We start from the raw sequence: 22,173 nt of genomic DNA on the forward strand, positions 1-22,173 counted from the left end.
ACCTTAAAGGAGATACAAAAGAAATGACCTTTAAGGGCAATAGAAGGAAAATGTTTTGCGTGAAGCAAACAAAAGTAAACACACAATTACTAGAAGAGTAAAGTCAGTGGGCATCATCTGATGTTTCCTTATTTGAAAAATACAATTTCTAAAAGATACTTGTACATATAGATTTTAAGGCATTGTACAGCTAACCAAAGGAAATTGGAGGCTAACCGTCAGAAATGGTGGTCGTAGTGTTGTTTTTAACTCTAGGCAAATCGTCTCATTAAATTTCCACGATAGAGTCACCAGTTACTGAACACAGTTGATAATACACACCTCTTTGAAGATGAATAAACTACCTCTTTCTGTTTTGGGTTTCTTGAGGAAGGCTCAGACTGCTTGTTGCTCCTCCTATCCTGCTACAGTCTCCCTCTCAGCAGAATCATTCTGGTTGTGTATTTACCTAACTAGTGTCCAATCTTTCATTATTTTCAAGGACTAGCCTTGCTTCTGGAGCTACAAGGGGTGAGGCCAGAGGAACGGTGGGCCCTGCTGCCCTAGTGCTCCCACTGGGAGGGCCCAGGCCCTCCCTGCCCACTCTGCCTGGCAGCCTGGCACCTCGAGCCTTGCGCCTGTGGGTGACGCAGAAGTGGAGAAGGGCTGCCAGCGGCCTGGGTGGAGTGTGTGGCAGCCGTCACAGCACCGGGGGACTGAGGCGGGAGCAGCGGCCTGGCGGCAGTCTGAGGAGGGAGGAGCCTCGTAGGTGTTTTGGAGGAATGCTTTTCCATGTTTGGGCTAAAAAGAAATAAAATTTAAGTGTTTGTTTAGGAGCTTTAGCTAAAAACACTGTCTCTTGTAAACTTTGTTTCCTATAAACCTTTGCTGTCTCTGAGTAAACCTTGGCAAGTTCTCAGTCCTGGCAAAGTGGAATAGGTTGGATTAAGTGTCCTAAAACATTTTAATTATTAACACAATCACCCTATTACAGATGAGGAAACTGAAATAGAGAGGTTAAAGGATTTATTCTGGTCAGACGGCAGTTTATGGCAGAGCTGTTTGGCCATTACTCAGAAGCCTTCAGAGATTCTTCCTTTTTATAATATGAGAAAGGCAAGTGTATGAAAGCTCATCACTCTTCTTAAGCTCCTTGCAGTATCTGCAAGTCTCCCCAGATACTTCTGTTCTTAATTCTCGATGACTGGTTCCACATGTGTGACTATGCTGTCTCCCAGGGACCTGATTTATCTCCTTAGGACCTAAATCAAATGAGAGACTTCCCTCCCTGCTTGGTGGTGGTCAGGAGAGGGGACTGCTGCAGCCCCAGATGAGCAGTGCTTAGCGGGCTCAGCTGATTAGGATTCCACAGAAACAGCGGGTAGACCGTGTCTTGTTCACCAAGTAGATAACGTAAGGGAGGAATCCAAACAGAGCTGGCTAGCTTGATTCTTTTTTGTGTCATTTAGAATAATGAAATGATAAAAAGAGAAAATAATTTTAAAAACCAGAATTTTTGCATATATTCTTCCTGTGCCACTCATGCCAGCCATATATAAATAGCAGTAGTTTACATCATGTGGAACAGGCTTAGCATGCAGTACTTAATTTTTAAAAAATCTACATGTTAGTGACAAATATCTGAGGTAATTAAGAACTCCATACTGTAGGTCTTAGAGTAAGGAAGGAGGGGGAGAAGGGGACAAGAGGATAGTAATTCTGTGTTAAAAGCCATAAAGACTTTAGTGATACCTGTAGATAAAAAGTTGGTTTCTGTGTCACATTTTTATAACTTATTTTATCTTGGAGGGGTTGAGGAACACATAAGCATAGAGAAAAATGATGTAAATGAGATTATATGTATTATATATTATACCAACTTTGATCCTAACATTTGTTTCCACCAATACTTTTCTCCTTATTTAGGTGTTGGTAAAAAAAGATAAAAGTAAAAATAAATGTCTCTTCTATGTTCTTTGGACATAGACACCAAATGTGTTAAAGTAACATTTTAAAAAATAAATTTATTTATTTATTCTCTATTCTCTAGCTGCAGTGTGTGGGTGTCTCATTGTGGTGGTTTCTCTTGTTGTGGAGCACAAGCTTCAGCAGTTGCAGCTCCTAGACTCCAGAGCACAGGCTCAATAGTTGTGATGCACAAGCTTAGTTGCTTGGAGGCATGTGGGATCTTCCTGTACCAGGGATTGAACCCGTGTCTCCTGCTTTGGCAAGTGAATACTTCACCACTGAGCTACCAGGGAAGCTCTAAAATAACATTTTTAATTGTAACTTTTACTCAGTGGTTACCTAATTGGTTAGTCCTTTATAGGGTTAGTTTGTATGCTGGTAAAAAACTATATGTGAATTTTTCTGTGTTTTTATTTCTTGTGATTTTTAAAGTACAGACTTTTGATTAATAAAATCTTCTAAGCTTTCTTTGCAATTTTTTTTGGAATTCAGAATATGGAACAATAAAATATAATTCTGTACTCTCAGATTCCCAAGTCACTGAGAACTACAACTTTGTATATAAGGCTAGCAAGCAATTTCTTTATCTCCATCATCATCATCGTTGTAATTATCAAGAAGTATTTGAGGCACTTATGTGTATGTTACCGTGTCTTTTGTTACTGTACAAGGTAAAATAAGTTGGCTAACATCTTACCTCTAAGACTTTATAATCTAAGATGGAAGAATTGATACAGTGAGCGTAGAGGTCATCCAGAGAGCTGACCAAATATCGAACGAGAAGGTACAATATTAAGAATATGAATAATATATTGGGTGATTTTACTTTGGATCAAGTGAAAGACAAATTGTGAGTTATGTTTTTGTACTCTGGTAGAAAGGGGAATCTTTGTTTTTAAAAACTTTGTTATATCCAGATAACCCCTGAACTCTGTTGGGCATAGATATAAAAAGAAAAAGTGACATTGATAGGGATAAACACACACACCTACAATCAATTAATCTTTGACAAAGGAGGCAAGAATATACAATGGGAAAAAGTCTCTTCAGCAAGTGGTGTTAGGAAAGTTGGACAGCCACATGTAAATCAGTGAAGTTAGAATATACCCTCTCACCATACACAAAAATAAACTCAAAGTGGCTTAAAGACAAACATTAAGGCATGACACCATGAAACTCCCAGAAGAGATCATAGGCAAACATGCTCTGATATAAATTGCACCAGTGTGTTCTTCACTCAGTCTCCCAAGGCAATAGAAGTAAAAGCAAAAACAAACAAATGGGACCTAATCAAACTTAGAAGCTTTCGCACAGCAAAGGAAACCACAGACCAAATTAAAAGACAACGTATAGAATGGAAGAAAATATTTGCAAACAGTGTGACTCAGAAGGGCTTAATTTCCAAAACATAAAACAGCTCATACAACTACAACTCAACAACAAAAAAAAACAACGAATCAAAACATGGGCAGAAGACCTCAGTGTCTTCTTTCTCCAGAGAAGAAATACAAATGTCTAATAGGCACATAAAAAAGATGCTCAGTATTACTAGTTTTTAGAGAAATGCAAGTCAAATTGACCATGAGGTACTATCTCACATCAGTCAGAATGGTGATTATCAAAAAGTCACAAATAACAAAATGCTTGAGAGGGTATGGAGAAGAGGGAACCCTCCTATACTGTTGGTGTGAATGTAAGTTGGTATAACCACTATGGAAAACAGCATGGAAGTTCCTCAGAAAGCTAAAAATAGAGTTGCTGAATGATCCAGCAATTCCCTTCCTGGACATATATCCAGACAGAACTCTAATTCAAAATGATACATGTACCCCTCCATTCATAGCAGCCTTATTCACAACAGCCAAGACATGGAAACAAATGTCCATTGACAGATGAATTGATAAAGAAGATGTAGTACATGTATATAATGGAATACTACTCAGCCATCAAAATGAATGAAATAATGCCACTTGCAATAATGTGGATGGACCTAGAGATTATTAAGTGAAGTAAGTTAGAAAAAGAAAGACAAATACCACAGGATATCACTTATATGTGGAATCTAAAATATGACACAAATGAAACTCTTAGAAGAGATCATAGGCAAAACACCTGTCTATAAAATAGATAAATTCACCTATCTGTGGAATAGAAATAGATTCAGGGACGTGGAGAACAGACTTATGGTTGCTAAGAGGGAGAAGGTTGGGAACGGGATGGAGTGGGAATTTGGGGTTAGCAGATGTGAGCTAATGTATATGGAATGGATGAACAACAAGTTCCTGATAATTAGGAAAATTTTAGGCATGACTGGAACAGCGTTCATATGTGAATCTACTTTTTCAACTGTAAACTTTTTGGAATCTTAAATACTGTAGATAGAGCATTTCCAATAAAAATTTAGCAGCTAAATTGAGACATGTTGTAAGTGCAAAATATACACTGGATATCGAAGACTTGATGTGAAGAAAAGAGTGTAAAGTATCTCATTAAAACCTTTAAATATTAATTACATGTTTAAATTATAGCATTTTGGATATATTGTGTTAAACAATGTGATTATTTAAAAAGTTTATTTTTATTTTTAAATTAGAGGATAACTGCTTTACAATGTTTTATTAGTTTCTGCTGTACAACAGTGTGATTCAGCTGTAAGTATACTTATATCCAGGCTTCCCAGGTGTCTCAGTGGTAAAGAATCTGCCTGCCAGTGCAGGAGATGCAGATTTGATCCCTGGGTCAGGAAGATCCCCTGGAAAGGGAAATATCAACCCACTCTGGTATTCTTGCCTGGGAAATCCCATGGATGGGGGAGCCTGGTCGGCTACACTCCATGGGGTCGCAAAGAGTAGACTAGGACTTGGCAACTATACAACAGAAACAATGCATATATCCCCTGCCTCTTGCGTCTCCCTCCCATCACCCCCATCCCACCCCTCTGGGCCATCACAGACAGCGAGCTGAGCTTCCTGTGCTATAGAGCAGCTTCCCACTGGCTGTCTGTTTAACACATGGTCGTGTTTATGTGTCAACGCTGCCCTCTCAGTGAGTCCCACCCTCTCCTTCCCCCACCCCTGCCCATGTCCACAAATCTGTTCACTACATCGGCGTCTCTATTCCATTTTTAAAATTAATCTCACCTATTTCTTTTTACTTTTTAAGTGTAAGTGGCTACTAAAAAATCTTAAATTAAGTATGTGGCTCGTGTTCCCGTCAGACAGTACTGACTTAGAATTCCTGTGCTGTCTCTGGGTTTTTTCGTTTAAAGGCGATGAAGTGATGATGCTATGGCCTCAAAAAGTCACTTAATATTCATGCTTGTGAATCAGTATAGCTGAATGGTGACATGTAGTTAAGTTAAGGAATATGGAACTAACCGTACTATTTGGGGAGAAGTAAATGATGAGTCGACTTCAAGCAACCACTTACTAATGTAAGGGCTGAAATATACTTTATAAGTGGCTAAACTATCAGACTTGCACATTGTCAGTGAGGCCCCATGTTGATAATCCCCTTTGGAAAACAGTATTGCAGTGATTATTACCTTGACCTGTATGAAATTACCTGTATTTGATTGGTCTTGACTTAACAAAAACAGCAGTTTCTTGTGGTTTAATCTAAAAATATCAAGAACCTCTGAAGCAGGGCAGCTAAAGCCTATGCTCTGGGACAACCTAGAGGGATAGGGTGGGAAGGGAGGTGGGAGGGGGCGTTCAAGATTGGGGGGACACATGTATACCTGTGGCTCATGCTCATGTTATGTATGGCAAAAACCATCACAATATTGTATAGTAATTATCCTCCAATTAAATAAATTAATTTTTAAAAGCCACCATTCTTCTCCTCAGAGCCTCTGTCTTAAGTAAATATACACATGCATGCACACACATACGAATGTGTATGTTTGTCTAACGTGTGGAATATGTATGTTTGAATATAAGACCCATGGTAGCCAGACTCCAAGATGCCCCTCAGATATTCCATGTCCTGGCATTCTCACCCTCATCCAGTCCCTCCCACCTCACCCCAGGATTGATGTGTGTTACCACTAGACTGCAGCAGAAACAATGGTCTGCCGTTTCTGAGCATGGGTGACCAGCTTTACAAGACTTTACAAGGATTCTGTTTTGGAAGTCTCTCATCACTTGCTTGGAGGGAAGCCGCTGCTATGACCTGAGGACCCTCAGGTAGCCCATGGAAAGGCCTGTGCTGTGAGGTCTTTGACAGCCAGCAAGAAATGGAGCTTTCTAGAATGACATGAGCGAGCTTGGAAGCAGATCCTACCCCAACTGTGCCTTCAGAGATGCCGGCGGCCCCCACAGACAGCGTAGCAGCAGTTTCCCGAGAAATTCCAGGCCTGAACCACCCAGCTGGATGGCTCGTGGATTTCGGACCCACAGAAAGTGTGAGAGAGAAAATAATGCTTTAAGTTGCCAAGTTAGGGTCAGTTGGTATGTAGCAATGGTTAACTTATACATAATCTTAAAGCACTGTACTTAATAGTACAAAACCCCAAGCCCACAAAACAATTAAGTGTCCTGAGTGGGGGGGGGGGGGGGGGGGATGGTTAAGTAAACTATAGCATATGTGCTCAGTGGGATATTATGCAATTATTAACACTGTTGGGCCAGCTCATCCTCGGGAATAAAAGTGGACAGTGGAGGCCCAAGGGTAACTTCAAGGAACCACTCAGAAGGAGTCACACCAAGAACTGCTGACCAGGGAGCCCTTGTATGAAAACGTCCTGTACACTTTCTAACCATCCAGTATTTTGTTTCTGTTTCCTCTCTCCTTCTTGTGTTCTCATAGAGAATTCCACTAGGGCACAGCTGACCCTTTACTGTTTAGCCTCCTCTGTTAGCCTGAGCTCCTAGAGGCCTGAAGCAAATAACAAATGCCAATGAAGTTTGAAGGTTCAAAGTTTAATAAAATGTTTTTAAACATCTTAAAATCCACTTAAGATTGTTTTGTTTTTGCAGATTGTAGGTATTGTGAAACTACAATTATGGTTGCAATATTATATAAAGCAAGAGGAAATGTATTTTTTGTTTGGGTTTTTTTTTTTTTGGCTGTGCCACATGGCATGTGGAATTTTAGTTCCCTGACTAGGTATTGAATCCACATCCCCTATGTTGGAAACACGGAGTCTTAAACTTAACCTGGATTGCCAGGGAAGTCCCTAAAGCAAGTGGAAATGAATGGAAACATTTCTAGATACAAAAAGTATATTTTGTAAAAAGCTGATTCCAAGTAGTTTATTGTTTCATCCCAAGAGCCCTCCAGACCCTCTCTGTAGTTCTGCCTTCTTCCATTCAGCCTAGTTTCAGCTGTTGAGTAGCTATAAGTATGAAAGTCACTAAAATTGGGGTTTTAAAAATTGCTTTATATCTTATGCTACTTATTATCTTCCAAGGCCATGTCAAAGTCTTTTTCTTTTCCCACCTTCTCTTTCTGTCATCTCCACTTCTTGACTTTTCCTTTCCGTATTTTGAAGCTGTTTTTTTATGCTTGAGCCTTGTATAAATGTGCCATCTTTCCAGCTGATTGTAATTTCTTACTGAGGCCCCATTAACTCCAGATCAATGGCTTATTTGACTCACTTGACTTTTTAAAGGAGCTAGAATTATTTAACCTTCAAAGCATATGTATGTATTTATGTATGTATGTATGTATGTTAACCTTTAATCTCTCAAACACTCAACCCATGTGTAAGGGTTAGATGGATGGTTCTGAAGATTGGGTGGAGAGAAATGGTATAGAAATGATGAGTAGGAAAAACGGCCTTTGTGAGGGTAGGGGATAAATAAAAATCATAGATTAGATTTTTTTCATAATGATATGCAAATTCCTTCCACTTTTTCACACTCCCACCTGCAATTGGAGATGTCAACTTCTCAACTCAGAATTATAGCTCTAGTTAACTGTTAACTACACTGTTAACTACAGGAGAATGTTGCCTCTCTCAGATGTATTGGTGTAGAATAAAGGTTTCTTGCTAGCTGGCTCCCAAGTCTGCCTCCTCCTATTCACAGCCCTGTGTAATCTGCCTCCACGCTGCACCAATGATATATAGCAGAAGTGATGGTATGTCCCTTCTGAGGTTAGGTTATGAAAGACTACAGCTTCTGTCTTGGGTTCTCTCCTGTGGGTCTCTCACTCTGGGGGAAGCCTCATCGGTGAGCAGCCTATGGAAAGACCCAGAAACAGAGAGGAACTGATGATGCCTTCTTCCAACATTCCCGTGGCTCTGCTGGGAAAAGATACAGACCCAGTCAAGCCTGCGATACCTGCAGCCCTAGCTAATGATTGCAACCTCGTGAGAGGTCACAGCCGGAACCTCCAGCTGAGCCGCTCCCAGATTCATGACCTATAGAAACAATAAGACTATACATGTTTCCTGTTTTAAGCAGCTGAGTTTGGTGTGATGTTACATAGCAGTAGGTAACAACCCATTGTAAACAGTGGGTTAGACCAAAAACTAGACAAATTCTTTTACTTTGGAAGTGACATTTCTAAAGTCAAACTTGAGTATGCTGTGCTGTGCTTAGTCGCTCAGTCATGTCTGACTCTCTGTGACGCCGTGGATTGTAGCCCATCAGGTTCCTCTGTCCATGGGGATTCTCCAGTCAAGAATACTGGAGTGGGTTGCCATGCCCCCCTCCAGGGATCTTCCCAACCCAGGGATTGAACCCAGGGCTCCAGCATTGCAGTCTTTCTTTACTGTCTGAGCCACCAATGGTCAGCTTATAAGCAACTTTGGTGATTGCAGCTCTGTATTTGTTTTGACTGTGATTTCACCAAATCATGAAAAACTTGGTCAAATGGCTTGATAATATAATGTAAGATTAACGTCATAAGTTGTAGCCACATCTTAAATCTTTTTTTAACCTGCTTTATTCAAAAAGGTTTTGAAGTAATACAGTTATGTGTTTTACAGCCAGATGCAAAACCAGCCTATCTTTAAACCAATAAATAGGGCAAACTAAATGCAAAAAAATAATGATTCATAATTTTATTTTTAATGAAGCAAATACTGAAAAACGTAACATTTTGTCAGGTTTAAAAACAGTGAGTTGCAAGCAGTGTTTGGAAAAATATATAGCAATAAAGTTAAAAGAAATTAGAGTCCCTGAGGTGTTTGAGTTGCCTAATTACTATATAATTTTGAATATATATATATATTTTAATTTAATTTTATTTTATTCATTTATTTTTATTAGTTGGAGGCTAATTACTTTACAGTATTGTAGTGGTTTTTGCCATACATTGACATGAATCAGCCATGGATTTACATGTATTCCCCATCCCGATCCCCCCTCCCACCTCCCTCTCCACCCGATCCCTCTGGGTCTTCCCAGTGCACCAGGCCCGAGCACTTGTCTCATGCATCCAACCTGGGCTGGTGATCTGTTTCACCACAGATAGTATACATGTTTCGATGCTGTTCTCTCGAAACATCCCACCCTCACCTTCTCCCACAGAGTCCAAAAGTCTGTTCTGTACATCTGTGTCTCTTTTTCTGTTTTGCATATAGGGTTATCATTACCATCTTTCTAAATTCCATATATATGTGTTAGTATGCTGTAATGTTCTTTATCTTTCTGGCTTACTTCACTCTGTATAATGGGCTCCAGTTTCATCCATCTCATTAGAACTGATTCAAATGAGTTCTTTTTAATGGCTGAGTAATATTCCATGGTGTATATGTACCACAGCTTCCTTATCCATTCATCTGCTGATGGACATCTAGGTTGCTTCCATGTCCTGGCTATTATAAACAGTGCTGCGATGAACACTGGGGTGCACGTGTCTCTTTCAGATCTGGTTTCCTCAGTGTGTATGCCCAGGAGTGGGATTGCTGGGTCATATGGCAGTTCTAATTCCAGTTTTTTAAGAAATCTCCACACTGGTCTCCCTAGCGGCTGTAATATATATACAAAAAATATATATATACATATTTTTTCCTTTCTTTTTTCTTTTTGGAGAACCTCTTCATTTTGAGTACTTTTTGTGAGTTCTCATGATGGATCACTTAATTTTGCTCAAATTCTTCCCTCCTACATTGCTATTGTGAGCAGGAAAATTAGCTGAGTGTCAGTATATGTGTAGATTAATCCTTTTTTTGCAGGCCAGTTTTTAGGTTTTTGTCAGTTTCTTGGAATTCACCTCTGAATTTTCTTATATAACCACAATAGTGGTTCTTCCTTTATGACTCCACAACATGTCGTCAAGAATCAAAAGTAGAGAGAACTACACCTTTTTCACATCCAGAAAGTCCCCACAGCTCATTTCAGAAGGTTTAAGATTTAAGCCTAGGATTGTAAAATGATGAACGTGTTTTATTTGGCCTGCACTATGTTGTCTTAAGGGGCTTCCCAGGTGGCACTAGTGGTAAAGAACTCATCTGCCAATTCAGGAGACATAAGAGAAGTGGGTTCGATCTCTGGGTTGGGACGATCTCCTGGGACAGGGCACAACAACCCACTCTAGTATTCTTGCCTGGAGAATCCCGTGGATAGAGGAGCCTGGTGGGCTACAGACCATGGAGATCACAAAAGAGTCAGACCCGACTGAAGTGACTTAGCACGCATGCATGCATGTTGTCTTACACAGTGTTTTTTGTTTTGTTTTTTAAAGTTTCCAAAACTTAAAAACAAGGCAATCAGATGTCTGGCTTCTCTGGAAAAATCCAAGGATCTGACAGTGGTAGGCCTGCATTCCCATGCGGCAGTGCTGGGCTGAAGAAACAGTAGTTGGTGCTCCTTGTATCTGGTGCATATGTTTTTCCAGTTTACCATGCTCCGCACTCACTTATTTTTCCTCTGGCTTCACTTATTTTAATTACTTGCCTGGGTCCTGTCTTTACCACTGCTGATCTAACCAAACCATGAGCTGTAACAATTAAGAGGGATTAAGGCCATGGTGGTTGTTTAGTTGTGTCCAACTCTTTTGTGATCCCATGGACTCTAGCCTACCAGACTCCTCCTGTCCATGGGTTTTCCCAGGCAAGAATACTGGAGTGGGTTGCCATTTCCTTCTCCAGAGGATCTTCCCAACCCAAGGATTGAAGCTGCATCTCCTGCAGCTCCTGCCTTGGCAGGCGAATCCTTTACCACTGAGCCACCAGAGAAGCCCTGAGGCCATGATGAGCGCTATTAAAGCAAAATGATTTTTGCGTGGTGCACCTGGTTTCACCTGTTACAGCTGTGCCTATTATACACTGATGGACTGTCCTGTTTGTGTTCTTCCTGTCTAGTCCACATAAAGTAATTTATGATATTTGATTCATCCAGCTTTAGATACTAGTAATTTTATGAATATTGTTGATCTTAAATGTCCCCCCTTTTATCTGTGTCTCTTTTTGTTTAAAAAATTAAATCTAAAGTCATACTGAGCTTGTCACAGCTCCATAGAGATGGCTGCCTCATTTCCTTCACTCAGCAATGAGGTGTTCAGGAGGCCGAAGAGAACTAGTTATTCCTTGGCTGAAAATAGCTGACCATCAGATTTGAGGACTGTATATCAGTTGTCTACATGCATGCAATCAATGGCTTTAATTATTATTTATGAATAAGGAAGGTGCTATTGGATAGCACCTGGATTTTTATTTCCACTAACAATTTGAAGCCTAAAAAATTGTTAAAAATGAATAAGACTTAGCATTGAAAAAATGTAATATTTTAACTGTAACAAAGGGATGAATTAAGACAAGAAGGAAAGTGTGAAAAAGTGAATAGTATTTCTAGAATATATTTGTAATTTTTCAAAGAATAATTATGCATTCTTTCTGAATTTCTTTAAAGGATATACATTCCCACCATTTTTAAAAATAAGAAAATTTCTTCCATATTGAGAAGTAAGCTAAAGTATTTATATTATTTTTCCTTTATGATAGTAATGTTAGTATAGTTAGCCCCAGCAATAGCTACGTGTTTAGTCAAAGACATGTTCATGTTTCTTTTATTTTTTAAAAATAATTATGTTGAAGAAAATTTGGCAAATAGAGAAGAAAATGTATCACCAATAGTGCCATAAACCCCATTTAAATCCTATTAATGTGTTGGTATAACATAAAACCTTTTTTCTCTGATTTTTTTGGGGGGGGCATAACTACTTCTAATCTTGCTGATTACCTGACAGTATATGATTATGTCACATATTCTTGCATAAAAGAAGATATAGTTGTTAAAAATTCACTTTTTGAAGATTCATTTAAAATTTACAAGGAGGTTAAGATATTTTCCCACACTGAAGATATATTTCTTGGCTTGTATTTTTCCCTGGTCAAAACTTTCATGAACGTCTGTACATATCAATCTTTGATTTCCAAAGTGTAATAATTAATTAAACAACCCACACTCATTTCCAAATTAGAGTTAAAATGAATTCTGTGAGATTTCTCCTATGGAGAGTAACTTTAAAAAAATGTATTTATTTATTTGGTTGCATTGAGTCTTAGTTGCTGCAAGCGGGATCTTTTAGTTATAGCTTGTGGGATTGAGTTCCCTGACCAGGGATTGAACTTGGGCCCCTGTGTTGGGAGCAGAGTCTTAGCCACTGGACCACCAGGGAAGTCCTCTATGGGTATTAACTTTTAAGTATACCAGATTTTTGTAAGAGTTTTGGTTATTCCTGCCTTTTTTTTTTTTTTTTTTTTTTTTAAGAGTAGAAAAGTATAGGGAAGAAGAAAAGGGGAGATGGAAGGAAAATGGGAAGCACTGCCTGAAATTGCACCCTGTGTACATTTCCCCAAACACTCCACGCACTTGACTCCCAGCCCCGCTCTGCACTGTGGTCTGTTCACACACTCACCTTTAGCAGAGTCCACCAGAACAGAACAATGTTTTACTCTATTTGGCTTCCCCAAGATCTAACTAACCCAGTTTCTGGCACATAGTAAGCATGTAATGAACACTAAATGACCAGAAAATAGAGCAAAATATGTGCATACACCAAGCCTGAGAGAGGACAGAATCATATCAGTGTGGCTGGGGCTGTAAGTCAGACTATCAACCGCGGGTGGCTTAAGCCTGAGGATGTTTTTCATTTCACATGACACAAAATTCAGAGTCAGGGCCATTCCAAGGTTGGTTGTGCAGCTGAACAGTGTCACGGGGGACCCAGATGTTTCTTATTTTTGTACTCAGCCATCCTCAGCATATTGGCGATTTCTCCTATTACAGTTGCAAGATGGATGTAGGAGTTCCCAGTTGTCATTTGCAGGCAGATGTGCCCATGTCCAGCACAGATGAGGTGGTGTTTCCTCCTGTGTGTCTCTGTTTATTACAGAGGAAAATCTCTCACAGAGGCTTCCAGCTGACTTCTACCCAGGTCCCATTTGCCAGGATTGGTTCACAAGCCCATGCCCTGACTGACAAGAAGCCAACTGCGACTGGTACAGAAATAACAGAGGAAGCGATGGTATGGAAGAGAAGAAAGATACACCGCAGGAAAAAAGAGTGGTAGAGGCAGGATGAAATAGTTAGCCTGTGGTTTGTGTAATATATTGGATTGGCCAAAAGGTTCATTTGGGTTTTTCCATAACCTAATATCTTATAGAACCATAATATCTTATAGAAAAACCTGAATGAACCTTTTGGCCAACCCAGTAGTATGGCTTGTGTTATTTAGGCCTATTATATTGTAATGTGTATATGTACTTTTACCTGTATATATGTCTTGTACCCAGTATATGTATGAAGGTGGTTGAACAATATTGTTTATTAATAACAGTGTGTGCCATCTAAGAGCAGAGCCAGGTTTTGAAGGAACATGTAAACTGGAGAGGTAAAGTATATGAAACCGAAGTACATCATTGATTGCTAGGCCCCATCCAGGTCCCTGGAAGCTTCATTCCCTTCAGGCAAGCCTTTCTTTGGTGCTTTCCCCATCTTTCCCCTCATTTAGCATCACTATTCCAGAAAGAAATGGAAAGCAGCTTTAGATGGGAATGGGTAACAAGCCAGAAAAACTGGGTTTTCTTTCATAACAGAGTTCAGGGAAAGGAGGATAATGGTACTCAATTATTCAAGGAAAGAATAAAATGTATGGGAGTTACAACCATAATACTGTTTTAAAGAACTTTGTCTTTATTAATAGTACTTTTAATTGTTCACTGCATATTCTTTACTGTTAGAAACAGTGTGTAAAAGTGAAAATACATACATAGATGAAGTAATCCTTATGCTTTCTCAACATAAAATATTTAGCCCAGTAGAGTTGACCTTGAACAATGTGGGAGTTAGAGGTGCTGATCCTCCCCAGAGTGGAATATCCGAGTATAATTTATAGTCAGCCCTCATATTATCATTTCTTGCATATCTGAGATTCTGAATCCAGTCAACCACTGATGGTGCAGTACCACAGAGTTTATCATTGAAAAAGTCTGCCTACACATGGACCCATATAGATCAAATCCAGTGTTGTTCAAGGGTCACTTGGATATATAGATTCCAGTCACTCTTGAATATGACTATAGAAAGTTGATGTTACCATACAACAGGGAGGTCTGGCGTGCTGCAGTCCATGGGGTCACATAGAGTTGGACACAATGAAGCGACTGAGCAACAGCAGCAACCATACCACACCTGTATAGTTTGGATTGAATTAAATTAACATGCTAATTATTAAAATAGAATATAAAAATTATATCTGGAAATTACATGATATCACATGCTTATGTTTTCTTCCCTTTTCCCTTGGGAAGAAAGAGTGATTCCCTGCTTTACCTGCTATATTGTTGGTCTTCAGGGAATGGCAGTAGAATCTCAGAGAGGTTTCTGAGGAATGTCTTCTATTGATTTGAGGTGGATATTTAATAGTCAGTTGCTGCTGTTATCTTTTTTTTTTAACTAAAAATTATTTTTTATTTTTACTTTTTGGCCATACGGTGCAGCATATAGGACCTTATTTCCCTGAACAGGGATTGAACTCACGCTCCCTGTAGTAAAAGCAGAGTCTTAACCACTGGACCACCAAAAGAGTCCCCTCCCCACCTTTTTTTAAAAAACATATTCCTCTTATCTGCCTCTGGTTCTTGAGATTACATATTAGCTTCCCATTGTATTTCATATTTCACACTGGATTTTTTAATTGAAACATATTTGCTCATCAGTGTAATGTTAATTTGTAGAAGTGTATCATTTGCACCAGCGTTGAATGAGTCTGGCACATAATAACCTTCCATTAATACTTGTTTAATGAAAGAATGAATGAATCGTTGATACAATATGGGACTTCTCAAATAATTATAATAATTGAAGGAAAACAAGTGTTGGACACTAACCTTCATTTTCTAACATTATTTCCTTTTAGAAAATGTGATATTACCGATTGTTTGAAAAATGAAAGACTCTTGTTTAAAGACTAAGTGATATGCTGAATTGATAATTTGGCTATTGACATAAATCATCCAGGAGTGGAATTGCTGGGTCATCTGATAGTTCTGTTTTTAGTTTTTTGAGGCTTCTCCATACTGTTCTCCATAGTGGCTGTACCAATTTACATTTTGCTGTGTGGTGACCTAAATGGGAAAGAAATCTAAAAAAAGAGGGCATATATATGTATAACTCACTCATTTTGTACAACAGAGACTAATGCAACGTTGTAAAGCAACTATACTCCGATAAAAAATTTTTTTAAAAATAACAAAAAAGATATAAATTGTCAAGCTGCTACACATCTGAGAAAATGAGAACATAATTTGAAAGGAAGAGATTGTAGAAATGGGTGTATGTGATTCAGTAAGAGAGACCATGAACACGAGAGTAGAATCTGTAACTATGTAGTATATTTTATGCTTCTGAAAAGACATTTTTTACACATATATGGTTCTGCCTGTTTGCCTCACATTCTCTGTAATTTAAAAGCTGTGTTATTTTTTATAGCTGTTATTCTTGGAGGCACAAGTAAATCAACATGTATATTCAAAAGATATTATTTCTGACATATAAAATGTTTATGATTAATTTCTCTAATGTTAACATTTGTATATATTAAATCCTGTTGTTTGGTTGTAGTTCTCATTTTTGAAAATATTTTTGTATGTACAACAAAAATGCACCTTTTGTGTACAAAGTTTCAAAAAATCTTTTAAAAAGTACAATAAGGTGAAAGGAATTAAAAAATTGACATTATTGGCACGAGATTCATGTTAATGTTTACTCATGTAAATAGCACAAAATACTGCCTAATTAGTGTGGTTGGTAAATTTTTGGTACTTTAATTTTCTCTGTTATTGTAAACCATGCATAAAATGCTTGCCTATTGAGAAGTGCAGAATTGTCAGAGCTTAAACAGCTGACATCTGCTTACTCTCTTAAAAAAAAAAAAAAAAAAGAATAACAAGCCATTTCAGCCTAATCTACCTCAAATGTGTTCATGTAAATGGAGGTCCATCTATTGACCTGTATTCTTTTCAGCTCGTGATTGGCCCACATGGTTCATGAAACCAGGAAGGCTGATTTGAAATGCAGATGTCGAGACAGTGAAGTACACCTCCCCCCCCCCTTTTCCCTTTGCTGTATCTGTCAGGGTGAAAAGTGGCTTGTACAAGGGTCAGTCACCCATACTCACTTAATTACTTTTCTTGGACCCACAGAGCTGTCACAAGCTGTGGTGGATGCGGGAGCTGTTCCTCTTTTAGTGCTCTGTATCCAGGAGCCAGAAATTGCTTTGAAAAGGATTGCTGTTTCAGCCCTCAGTGATATTGCGAAGCATTCTCCAGAGTTAGCACAGACAGTGGTGGATGCAGGAGTGATTGCTCACTTAGCCCAGATGATCCTGAACCCTGACGCTAAACTGAAGGTATTTTTTTTTTTTATTATGTTTGTTTGTTTGTTTTTTGTATTATTATTTTTTTTTCCAGTGGGTTTTGTCATACATTGATATGAATCAGCCATGGATTTACATGTATTCAAAAAGTTGAGAAACAAATGAACCAAGATTCCGATAATCTTAAGAAAATGGAAACGTGTGCAGATGGATAGTATACATTTTTAGATAATTAGTAAATTATCATGCAAAACAGGTCTGAGTATATTATGTATTTGGGTCCTTTCGTATGTGGAAACTATGCTGTAAGGATTAGACAATCACGATGTGACTGGGGAAAAGTACGTGCAATGCTGAAAACTAGAAGTAACATCAGAATTAATAATTAAAGTAAGGAATCATGTCACGATTAAACCTCAGGGTTAGAAGGGACCTAAAGGTTTTCTAGCCCACTGTTATATTTACGTTTTCTATGAAAATGGCCATATTAGTCGTCTTTTGAGCTTTCTAAAATTTAATTTTCAGTTAATAGTCACCAATTATACCTCTATAATAGTTACGTTTTATAAGATTTTAAGATTGTCAGTGTTAATTAGACAATGTAAAATTCTTTAAAACGATAACAGCAACATGCCCAAAGTTCTGCTTGATCATGTCTGTATTACATTATTGTACTTATCATAAACTAATGATTTAAGTAATACATAATTAAGAAATAATATTCATCCAAAGGGCATATTCTTTGACCAGCCTCAATAAGTAAATATTTAAATAGTCAATAGTGTGAACTAAGATGTTCAACTTGGAAATTAGGAAATTTAAGAATTTGAGTATTTAGGTATAAGAGTAGAAGGTGAATACTTCATGACTCTTAGTTTATGTTGGATTTGTGATTATTTCTTCCTCTTTACAAAGGAATTTGAATGTGTACAAAGCTGTTTAAATTACATCTGAACTCCACAGTGGACTCTGTGTAACATTTGCGTTTGTTTTTTGTTGAATAGCGTCAGGTCCTTTCAGCTCTCAGTCAGATTGCGAAACATTCTGTGGATCTGGCAGAAATGGTGGTCGAAGCAGAGATTTTTCCAGTTGTACTTACCTGTCTGAAGGACAAAGATGAATACGTGAAGAAAAACGCTTGTACTTTAATCAGAGAGATTGCAAAACATACGCCCGAGGTAAAACACGGGGAAAAGAAGTCAGCTTCAAAATGCAACCACACGCCGTTAGTTTTAGTTATTAAGCAGAACATCAGTTGTTGACAGGGCCCCGGGTGGTGTCACATGTTCTGAGGGTTTCTCACCCTTAGCACAGTTGACGTTTTGGACGAGATGATCCTTGTTGTGGGGGGCTGTCTATAACTGTAGGGTGAATATTCAGCAGCATCTCTGGCCTCTGCCCACTAGATACTCATGGCACCCCTCCCCTAAGTTGTGACAATCAGAAATGTCACCAGGTATTACCAACTGTCTCCAAGGGGACAGAAGTGCCCCCACTTGAGAACCTCTGGGTTGTAGCAATGGAGTTTGAGTCTGAAATCTCAGTTTTTAGTCATTAATCATTTTCTGCTTTCCATTTCTAAGTTGTCGGGACCGTGGACCTTTGTTGTCCTGTCACTCTAGGTCATCCGGGTGTAGTGAGAGAGAGCGCCCCTCCAGATTGGGAGAGATCACCAACTCCCTGCTCAGCTGCTCATACACAGTGGTTCCTGCTCTGGGTTCTTAGGTGGGAAAAGAATAGAGACGAAATGAACTTGGGTAGATTCTGAAGTTGTGTCTTTTTCTGTGCATATTTTCACGAATCACTTTCATTTCACCAAACTCTTCAGTATTTATTCTTTATTTCACCCAACATCTTTATCTGGTTGAGAGTTTTCAAGATTGAAGTGCCAACAGCTAGTGACCATTGCTAGCAAAGGACGGATAATGAGGCTAGAATATTTCAAGTTTGACCTCATCTTTCAGTATTGAGTGATTAATCTGCTTCATACTCACGCATTGTGCTGGGTGTGGAGGGGGAGCGGTTTCAGCAGTTAGCTAGTTATGAACTAGCCCTAGGTTTAGTGTTTATGTGAGGAACTTTGACATCTATTACGATAAAGATGAAAGTCATGTAAGAAAAATTGAACAGCAGAGAGGTTCACAGTGAGCATATTCTGTAATTAGAAATAGCAGGATTGTTACCCTTGTATATTTCTTTGATAAATATAATACTTTTGAATGATATTTTGAAATGAATGATATTTCAGATTTTGTTGTTCATTCCCTAAGTTGTGTCCGACTCTTTTACGACCCCATGGACTGTAGCCTGCCAGGATCCTCTGGCCATGGGATTTCCCAGGCAAAAATACTGGAGTGGGTTGCCATTTCCTTTTCCAGGGGATTTTCCTGACCCAGGGATCGAACCTGAGTCCCCTGCCTTGGCAGGTGCATTCTTTACCACTGAACCACCATTTTTTAGGTCTGAAATTTTACAATTTGGCAATGCTAACATAATATTTAAAGGTCATCTTACACTGGACTTCCCTCATGGTCCAGTGATTGAGAATCCGTCTTGCAATACAGGGGACATGGGTTCGGTACCTGGTGGGGAAACTGAGATCCCACATGCTGTGGGGCCTGCTTGCTGTGGTGAAGACCCAGCACAGTCAACTAATACTGCTAATAATAAAACCAAAATATCCTCTATAAAATATTTTAAAAAATAATAATAAAGATCATCTCATACTTTAGGGCCATGATGATGTAACTCTCCCTCTTTTCTCTTAGCTTTCTCAGCTGATAGTGAATGCTGGGGGAGTTGCTGCCGTGATCGACTGCATCGGGTCCTGCAAAGGGAACATAAGGCTGCCAGGCATCATGCTGCTCGGCTATGTGGCAGCTCATTCTGAGAACCTGGCAATGGCAGTCATCATTTCCAAGGTTTGCCCTTGCTTCCTTTTCCCCTGATTCTGCAGTGAGATCCTCTAAGACAGCCACAGATTAATACTCTCCCACAGAGTGTACAATATAACTGATCAGAGACAAAGAATTACCAGCTTTTTTCCAGGCTTACTAGTAAGTTTGCCAGAGCACTGTTTAAAATAAGGTTGACTTGGCAGGAAGTTTGAAGTTTTACTCGGTGTTTAATATTAATAAAATGTCAGCACCTCTGAGTGTTAGTATTATCTGTATCTAAGTAAATGTGTATTTTGTATCTTGAAGGATTGGCTTTACAAATATGTAAAGCATACTTTGATTAAAGACAACTAACATACCCAGTGGTCGTTTGTATCATCTTGTACGGATGGCTGTCTCTCCTTAAGCTTCCAGGAGCTAATTTCTCTTCTTAGATGTGGGCAATTCAGAGTGCATGGGCACATGTCGGATAGCAGTGTTTCTGTTTACTTGCTCAAGGGATTTGGCCTTATCTCAGTTTACAACTTGGTATTAACCTACCAGATTGAGTAACCCTGGCTCGTAGTAGGTGCTCAAAAAATATTTGTTGAATGAGTAAATATTGATCTCCTGAAGCACGCTTCAAAGGCTGTGTGTGCTCCCAGTGTCTCTGGTAACCCTCTAGGGTGCAGGTTTCTTATCAGCCCAGAAAACCCGCTGCTCTATGTTAAACAGAAGTGTGGATTTTTTTTTATCCTTTGCTAATCCTCAGAATAAAAAGGAGCCTCAGATCTTTATTTTCTACCTATTCCTTGATAATACTTTACTTCACTCCCTTTTTATCCTGAGCCTTTCCTTTTGTTCTTCTATTACCAAAGACTCTGATAGTGACTAGGGCAGTAGTGCTGCTTTCTGAAGGGTCACGGTGGGGATATTATTGGAATTCTTGATTCTCGGTTCTTGTGTGGATTGTCAGAAAGTCCACACATAGGAGGAACAAGGAAAGAAGCCGCGATTGCTTTTGCTTCCTGTGTTTCTTCCCCAGACTATCCAGGAGGTGCTCCCTCTCTTTGGTCTGGGGCTGCTGGCCTCTCATACCTGGTTGTCTTTCATTTAATTGAAGATCAAGGTGGGGGCAGCAGCAGTTTGAGGCCGATCACACAGCACCGCATCATTCTTTCTGGTTCTGTGTAGTATTGTCAGGATTGACAATACCTCCCGTCTAAATAATACTTTCTAACGTTCAAAGCACTTTCACGCTTCTTGCCTCATTTGCTGTTCATAACAGTCATGGCTAGTAAGTCAGCATTTTGGGGACTGTCTTCTTTTCCTCCTGCTTCTTCATTCTTGGTATGTCTCAGATGTATGGACTTTCTGGAAAGTTGCCTCATTCTGAAGATAGAAAAGATTCTGACCTTTTTTTTTTTTTTTTTTTTTTTTTGGGCTGACATACATTTTTAGTTGTAAGAAAGAAGTCAAAGAAGTAATATGGCAGATCTCTTCTGGAAATTGGTCTTAAAAGCCAAATTTAGGGACTTCCATGATGCTCCAGTGTTTAACACTCCTTGCTTCCAATGCATGGGGACTTAGATTTGACCCCTAGTTGGGGGACTAAGATCCCACGTGCTGAGTGGTGTGGCCAAAAAAAAAAAAAAAAAAATTCAAAGGTGAAGGAAAAAAAATTATATATGATCATTTGGCCTTTGCTTGTGGGAGGATGACCATATGATAGTGGCTTTTGTGGTACTGAATTTAAGGTGATAATTTAGTGTCAGTATTAGATAATTTAGTGTAGTCTCAAGTTAGAGTTATGCCCATACAGAATGAATTATAATTTGCTTTGGTTATTTGACTCTTCTTTGGGTATATAAGCTGTGATGCATTTGAGGCCCTTTAGTTAATTCTGTTTTATTTAGCTACAATTGAAGTTTGAAGTACAAAATACAAGCACATGCCATCTGTGTAGTAAAAGTACTCATCCCTACTTTGACATTCAGTCAGATTAAATTGGGCAAAACTATTGTGTAAATGTTGACCAAAAGTAATGGAAATTTACTATTTTAGGAAAGATTTTAGTGAATATATTTCACCTAAAATTTACTTAAATAGGATTCTTGCTCATATTATTCATTTGATTTTGGGTCTGTAGTAGGTGTTTTGCTTTTGGATCTCTTGGTGAAAAGTCAATTTTTAAAAAGATTCTAAGTTAACTTTTTTAGTTTAGAAGGGAAGCAAATGGTTTTAAACTCCTATGCATTTTTAATTTGTCACAGTGGTATCTGGCTTTGCCTAAATACTAGCCTGTGGCATCTGTTTTTTGGTTAAATGCCTCTGTTGGGGAGCAAACACTAGTAGAGATATTTAGTTTAGTTGGATTGTTACAGATAATTAAGGTAAATTAGTTCTAGTCGTTTTATTGACTTGAAAAATGACAGCCCCTGTGAAGTGCTCATTTATTGAACCGTTTAAAGGAAAAAAAGGATCAAGACCGAAATGATTCCTTCTAATGTCTGAGAGACATGGAAGACCCTTTAATCCTGCTCTGGGTTCGTAACTCTTGCTCTTTTGATCCCACACT

The 22,173-nt window shown here is 38.8% G+C and overlaps 1 protein-coding gene across 1 annotated transcript in view; it reads left to right on the top strand.

Annotated features, from left to right (window-relative positions):
- SPAG6 (sperm associated antigen 6) overlaps positions 1-22,173 on the top strand; it is a 59,796-nt gene that overhangs the window by 19,884 nt on the left and 17,739 nt on the right. Inside the window, exons 5-7 of the mRNA XM_043883739.1 lie at positions 16,547-16,752; positions 17,724-17,897; positions 19,488-19,640. Coding sequence (XP_043739674.1) covers positions 16,547-16,752; positions 17,724-17,897; positions 19,488-19,640 — 533 coding nt within the window. The remainder of the gene's footprint in view (positions 1-16,546; positions 16,753-17,723; positions 17,898-19,487; positions 19,641-22,173) is intronic.

Source organism: Cervus elaphus, chromosome 23 (genome assembly GCF_910594005.1).
Source record: "Cervus elaphus chromosome 23, mCerEla1.1, whole genome shotgun sequence".
NCBI lineage: Eukaryota > Metazoa > Chordata > Mammalia > Artiodactyla > Cervidae > Cervus > Cervus elaphus.